The following is a 7,590-nucleotide window of genomic DNA, read 5'->3' on the forward strand; positions in this document are numbered from 1 at the left end:
GTAGTAACAAAACTTGACACTAATATAGATTTTGATAATTACATGTTTATATCCCCATACCTAGTTGATTATCAATTGAGTTTCTAAACATCTCTTTCCATCATTTCCTGGTGAAAATGTTATTTCAAATGTAATAAAGAAAAAACAAGACTAAATGTACCAAAATGAGTTGCACAGTGCATCTTGGAACTGCAAAATCGCCAATAGACGTAAAAAAACGAGTTTCGATTTAGTGTGTTTTGACAACTAAGTGAAAAATGTGTGATGTGAAATCATGAAATTACTCTCCAGAACATAAAGTATATGAAAATAGTGTAATTATTTCTGGAGTGGTATTCCCCTGTAAGATTATGATAGATGTGAGACTGAATTCAAGTTCATTCTATAAAACACCGTGACCCTAGGTCTAAGATCTTTCTAAGGCATGGCCATGTGCACCTACATAGCTGGTATGTTAGTTATCTATACCTGCATCATCACTTCAGGCTGGCTGTAATATGATCAAGTTCTTCTGATGTGGTAAATGATGTAACCATAGTAACTATGAGTAGTTAATCAGTTTTGAAGTCTAGAATCATGTCACATATCTGTATTTATCATTAGTGGTAAGAGATCTATATTAATGTAGGAAGTGTGAATGTAGTTTGAACTCACTTTAACTGTTACCATAAGAATGGAAAGCACAAATGTCTAAACCATGATGAGATGTTTATAACAAAGTTAGCAATATATAATGCAAACTTATTTTCATCTGCCATCACTCTATGATAACAGCTGCAGCTGTTTTTGTCACAATGATGTATTGTCAATTGCGCGTCACATTTGTGTCATTATTTTTCAACAGGCAGGCTCGACTTTAATATTAATTGCTGAAACTAATTGCAATAAGTGTCGAATTTGTCATATACCTAATCTAATTTTAATTACATTAGGTACATGAGAATTTCAACATTTATTCCAGGCCTAAATGTGTCTCGTATGTACATGTTTCAAGGGCCTACAGAGCATACAGCTCAACAATAGATGATATTGTACATGTAGAGTAAAATATTGTATATATGAAAATTATTTGTATATCATGTTGTGTATTTCATTTCTCCCTCTCTTTGATGTACATATACTAACTTATTCAGGTTTTCTATACATTTTTTAAAACACCAGTCATGTATATATATATACTAACTTATTCAGAGGTTTTATAGATCTTTTCAACCATGAAATTAATTTTTGATAGTTTTTATTAGCTCTGCTGTTAGCCATTTCTACACACCACAGACAATTAAGGCTCGTCTGTACACACACACACACACACACACACAAACAGCGGAGCTATTCTGACCAATAGGTGGCTTGGTTATACATTTTTTTTTACATTTTATAGAGAGCTTTCTGTAACAATTTTATATAAATATGTGCACTGAGAGGATTTTGAAAATAAATGTTGTCATAGTTACATGTATATTTAGTACTGTCGTGGTTGTGTTGTTTTTACTTCCCAATACAGTATTCAGCTTTCTACAACTCCAAGTATTGTGCTATGATTAAAGCTACCTAGCTGAAACTGGAATATTACTTTTTTTTATCAGCCAACTATGTGTATTCACTGGAAATTGTTAAAATACCAATAATTTGACACAGTATAATTATGTTGATTTGAGGTCAATTTTATCTGTTAGTAATTAATTGAAATCATTGCATTGGAGGCACTGATTTTTGGGTGTGGACCCAAAATTCAATTTGAATTGGATATATTGCACCATACTATGTGTACAGCTAAAGAAATATGTTTAACCACAGGTAATTTAATAATATGTACATGTAGGGTGTACGATACTATGATTAAGTCATTATATGCAACAAAACTTTCAAAAAACATTTCAGTTGCAGCTATAGTGCAGCTTTAAGGTAGCAGATAGACTTGAAAATATTGCTTTTGCCAAGTGTTTGGTGATCCCAGTAACAGAGGGGGTAAATTTGGTATTTGATGAAGTTACACCATAATTGTTTGGGGATTAATCATAAAACATGGAATTCTGGTAAATTTTACCTACATCCACCCTTGACAAAACAATATACTGTCCGACTTCCTACATCACATTATAAGAAATAGACTGGATGATGTCAAATTGCGTTGCCCTCGCCGGCCTGCTCCTCTGAAAGGGGTTGGCTGTTGATTGAGGGCGCCCCGTTATGGCATACCACATAGACTGACTAAAAGGGTTGGCCATTGATTCAGGGCGCCCTGTTATGGCATACCTTACAAACTAAAGGGGTTAGCCGGAATCTGATTAAAATCTGATGTCGTGAAAGCGGCTAGATGTCTTTATTTACCTCTATTTCTATCACAATTGTTTTGTGTTGTTTCTTTTGTTCTGGGTGATCACCACCTTCCCACATCTGACCCTGTGTAATAGAAAATCATGTTTGAATCTCAAGGATCTTGAGGTTTCTTCAACCAATCAGCACGCTTCTTACAAAATTGTTCAGAGAGACAGCGCCACCACTGACGGGTTGTGTCATCAACTCAATCCTCCGCGTGTACATTTCTTTGCTTATTTCTCCAAATTAACTATTCAAAAGTGTGAGATTCAAACAAGATTTCCTATTACACAGGGTCAGATGTGGGAAGGTGGTGATCACCCAGAACAAAAGAAACAACACAAAATGATGGAAATAGAGGTAAATAAAGACATCTAGTCACTTTCACCACATCAGATTTTAATCAGATTGGGTTGGCCGATGAGTGATGGCACCTGCTATGGCATGAAAATTTGAATTTCATTTACATATTCAATGTTAACTGCCATTTCAGTTGTTACAATAATATACCAAATGAATAGTTAACACAAGGCAATGAATCATGGTCTTAAATCTTCATGTAGTCATTTATTTTATAATTATCAATATTTGAACAACAAAGGCTAGACTCCTGAAAACTTGTAGTTTGATTCCTCCATTGTGTCAACAAATAAAATATCTATGAACTGAAAAATGTTGATACATTACACAAGAAAAAAGTAAACCTGTCTCTTAAAATCAAGAACATTTTTGAAGTTCACCTTAAAAAAAGTGTTGCCATAGAGTTCAAAATTATCTCAAATTTATTAATGGTATACATTTGTATCTCCAAGATATCCCAAAAATGTGTTTATACCATACAAGAGTAAGTTATTGGGACATACTTATAAAAACAGTTATTATGGACTCCCCAAATAATCTTGTTGTTCTGTAATACTCTCCATAAATTCTGATATGAGAAAAGTTCTCTTTGATCTATTATGGATACACATGCTGCTTCACAAAGAATGATGGTGATTGTATTATTTTTTTAATACATTTTTTGCTAAAAATCATGATATATAATATGTAAATTTACATGTTGATAAAACATTATTAGAAATCACCCTTTAGTATACATTTGCCATGGTATGTACCACTTCTGTTGTTATACAGAGCACAATCCTAGGCCAATGAATACCTTCCAATGATAATGAATAGGTCAGTGGTTTTGCTAAGGTTGGGGAATCCTGGTAACAGTAAGGGGAAATATGGTAAAACAGGCATAGCTTCCAATACATGTACATTGTACAATGACTTTGATGGGGGAACCCCGGTAAAACAATGGGGGAACTCAGGTAGATTTTACCTGCTTCCCACCCTAACAAAAACACTGATTAGAATTACATTTGCATACAGCAACTATATGCTCAACATAAATAAACACTTGTTCTCAGATTGTGCATTGGATGTATTTTCAGTACAAGTCAATGAATGGTATGACATATATTCATTATCATTAAATTTACATACAACAAAAAATTCATATATTTGACATAAATAAATACTAATTGCCACAGATTGTGCACTAGATGTCTTGTTGTCATTAATATGTATGTTGTCTTCTCTTTCTGCATGCTACCACTTTCTTGTTTTAAATGTGTGTTGTATGGATGTGTTTGTTTGTTTGTGTGTGTGTGTGTGTGTGTGTGTGTCTGTCTGTGTCTGTCTGCATGCATGTATATCTGAGTGTGTGTGTGTGTGTGTGTCTGTCAGTCAGTCTGTTTGTCTGTGTCTGTGTCTGCATGCATGCATATGCATATGTGTGTGTGTGTGTGTGTGTGTGTGTGTGTGTGTGTCAGTCAGTCTGTTTGTCTGTCTGTCTGTGTCTGCATGCATGCATATCTGTGCATGTGTATGTGTGTACTCAATTTTCACCAAGCATATTTGGTCCTTTTCCTTTTTTTATCTTTGATTTTCTGTACCTTTCTTCTACTCATCCAGGTCGGGTAATTACCATGTTCATTCTTCATTGTATCTTTATCTATTTTGGAATCAACTTCCATCTTGTCAACTGAAAAAAAAGAAGACGACAAAGTCAGAAACATGAACTTGACGACTGTAGCATACATTTAAAACTTTGGCAAAAGTTTAGCTTACAGTACATTCGCAAGCTATAACATGATTATACAGTATTACTGTTACATTGCGTACTTTCCCTCCATTACCTAAGATATTAATTGGAAACTAGAATACCTTAACCATTGAAAATGCAGTACTATTCCAACTTGCCGACAGTGAACATTTTGCTTTGGAATGCTACAAAAAGACAATTATCAGAGTATACTACATGTACAGTGCTCATCTACTTTGGACCATGACCACATTTTCTGTCAAGCAAGAGTTTGTGATTAGCACTCCACATAGCCAAGCTATACAATCTTTTATATTTCTCAAAACTGACATACTGAAAATTTTCTAAATTGTAATTTTTGCATTACTACATGAAGACGCGAGGCTACTCTAATCAAATCAAGTCAAACCATAGACAGTGGAGCGAGGAAAGAATGCACAGTTAACTGGAACATCCTTTGAAGTAACGTCTGTTGGGATCCCTTTATCACCTTTCACCTCCACTGTCTACACTATGGTCAAACCCGGGGGTCAAACTGGCTTTTATTGTGAAATAACATACCAGGTGATGATGCCACTGTGTCCATATTATTATCATCTGTTTTCCTGTTCTTACCAATTGTTTTCTTCTTCAGCTTTGCTGAGTCTGTCACTGAAAGGATATATACAACAACAATGTCATGAAATGTAATGTAGTTCATTCTCACCGTGAGAAATGGTATCCTTCTTTCATACATTTTTCTTTAGGTTGTACAAATTCTACAAAAATGAACCATATGTTAAATGTTTCCAATACACTTGCTGGGTAGGCTTACAAACAAATCGAGGTGCAATTCTTAAGTTTTTTCTCACAATTTCATACAGCCTACAAATGAGATTGGTTATTATTTCTGTACCACAAATCATCATCTTTCCTTTTATCATTTTCTTAGCTAAAAGTTTATCTTGCTTTTATTTGAATTTTATGGTTCCCAACCAAAATTTTGAGTCCGGAATTTAAACATACAAAAAACATTGTAAATGTCAAATGCCAACCCTGTCTAAAAAGTTTGCCTTTTAGTAAATGTTGGTGTGGTTACCACACATCTGTTGTCATTTCCTAGACTGGAAGACTTGTTGTTGTTGTTGTTGTTGTTGTTGTTGTTGTTGTATCTGCATGATTATAACAGTAATGTACACAACAATACTCATAAATCTTTCAGACTCTTTTAATGAATACATTGTATATTCATACCTGAGTAAAGATCTTTCATTTCTGTATCAACCGTTCCATCATCGTTCATTCCTAACATCTTCTTCATTTTCACCATCTCTCTTTTGGCAATCTTTTCTCTTTTGATGGCACGGAACTTACGTTTCCTTTTACTTTTCACACTCTTTGCCATGGTAACCCTTTAACCTTCTAAACTCGAACAGACGTCCTTTTGCCTACATGTGAATTAGAAATAAAAAATGTCAAATAAAATGACTAATATACAATTGAAATTCAATTACCAGTTGAAGGACTAAAATAGATGGCATATTCATAAACTGGACAACTATAGAACAGTGGCCATTTAATAGTTAATAGTTGTTAACAATACAATACACATCAGATTTGTGTTAGGGGGTCTTACTCTCTTGCTTTCCCTAACCCAACTCCCTTGCTTTGATACAAATATTTGCAAAGTTAGTCCACAGTTCTACATTCTTGCTATGTACATTTAATCATTTGCCATGATTCTCTATATACTATACAGAACCATGGCAAATTATTAAATTTCATTCTATTGGACTCCACAGTGCAAGATACTGTATATCAATGGGTTATATAAATCGTGTTATTTCAAATTTCCAGGAGTGTACAATTTTGCGATACCAACCTTGGCATCTACATCTAATCTACCGGAAATATTCATAAAGTATTTCACCACAGACGATAACAGCTAGCTGCGTGTACAGTCAGTGTCACAGTGTATAACTTGAAGAACAGACTGTCTGTTTAGTGACTTACGTGCATAAACGGTGATGAAGTAACGCACAACATGGTCATTGTCTCTATGATTGTCATAATAAATTCTTAAATCCATACTTACGCTTTCTTTAGTGTGGTTTCTGTGGAGACGACGATATTCACGTTGCGTTATCTGATGCACATGTGGTGCGCAATGGGTCAAAGGTTACCGGAAGTCATGAATTGATGACGTACTACACACTTACTATTCTACATACGAGATTGTGTGAGTGTTTAAAGTTGATCTGTTCAATTTTTAGGGATAAAATCAGTATTATGGTGGGAAGGACTTACATTCTTACAGCTGTAAACCACTCTGTATGCACTTCGTGCCAGATGAGTCGCGGAGGAATCACCGTTTTCCATGCGTACAGCAGACAAGCATCCACGTGGGTCACAAGTGTTTGCAGCAGACTACATTTTCAACCATTTTCAGTGTGGAGGAGGTCCCTTCATACTTCGCAGCTGGGGACATGCAGGCAGGGCGAGTTAAAAGAGAACGAAACTTCTCTACAAACCGTAAGGACTGTCGTAAGAAAGCAACACAGAGGGCGTAATATTCTTGAAAGACCCGGGGTTCAGAAAATAGAATCGTTCGACAGAGCGAGTCTTGTGCGATATTTGGCATCACAGATTGTGCATCATAAAGGTAAACAAACTATTGATTTGCCCAAGTTTTACCGACTCAAGTAGGCATTGCTTCATATCGCACACACAAGGAAGTCATATAACAGCGGTTTTTATACTAGTATAACTATAATGTGTTTTGAAATCCACATGAAATCTTGAAAAATGAAAATAGTATAAAAACTGAGACCATGTTACGTCACAAAATTTACGTCACCAAAACAATACAACGGCCATAGTTTTTAATGTAAAATTAGCTGTAGAATTTCAATAATAAATGTATACCTTGCCTCGTGAAAAGGGAACATAGAGAATGGAGACGTTTGGACCAAATTTATATGTTGTCAAATTAGAGTTGACTCAGTCTAGTTGCTGCATAAGTTACCTGCAGTGCTAATAGATTATCCCGAATCCCATCCTTATAAAAAAAATTATGTTTTTAAAGGGAAAAGCAACTCCAGGAAATAAAGATTGTTTTCATAAACTTTGTGTTCTAGAGAGTCATGTCATGATTTCACATCACATAAATTTCACTAAATTACCAAGAAACACTAAATTGA

The 7,590-nt window shown here is 34.9% G+C and overlaps 1 protein-coding gene across 1 annotated transcript; it reads right to left on the reverse strand.

The window, feature by feature from the left end:
* Window positions 1–4,135: 4,135 nt before the first annotated feature.
* LOC144441959 (protein LLP homolog) lies at window positions 4,136–6,568 on the reverse strand. The gene is made up of 4 exons (XM_078131232.1): window positions 6,486–6,568; window positions 5,645–5,838; window positions 4,973–5,062; window positions 4,136–4,351 (listed from the first exon to the last, which is right to left on the reverse strand). Exons 2-4 carry the CDS (start codon window positions 5,793–5,795, stop codon window positions 4,212–4,214), a joined length of 381 nt encoding a protein of 126 aa, XP_077987358.1. The 5' UTR covers window positions 5,796–5,838; window positions 6,486–6,568; the 3' UTR covers window positions 4,136–4,211.
* Window positions 6,569–7,590: the final 1,022 nt, after the last annotated feature.

This window comes from Glandiceps talaboti, chromosome 1 (genome assembly GCF_964340395.1).
Source record: "Glandiceps talaboti chromosome 1, keGlaTala1.1, whole genome shotgun sequence".
NCBI lineage: Eukaryota > Metazoa > Hemichordata > Enteropneusta > Spengelidae > Glandiceps > Glandiceps talaboti.

Bases quoted from the DNA above. Each gene is read 5' to 3' on its own strand.
- LOC144441959 (XM_078131232.1), bottom strand. From the start codon at position 5,795: ATGGCAAAGAGTGTGAAAAGTAAAAGGAAACGTAAGTTCCGTGCCATC. The intron at 5,063-5,644 runs GTATGAATATAC...ATATCCTTTCAG, and splicing joins AATGAAAGATCTTTACTCAG to TGACAGACTCAGCAAAGCTG. The intron at 4,352-4,972 runs GTATGTTATTTC...CTTTTTTTTCAG, and splicing joins CACAGTGGCATCATCACCTG to TTGACAAGATGGAAGTTGAT.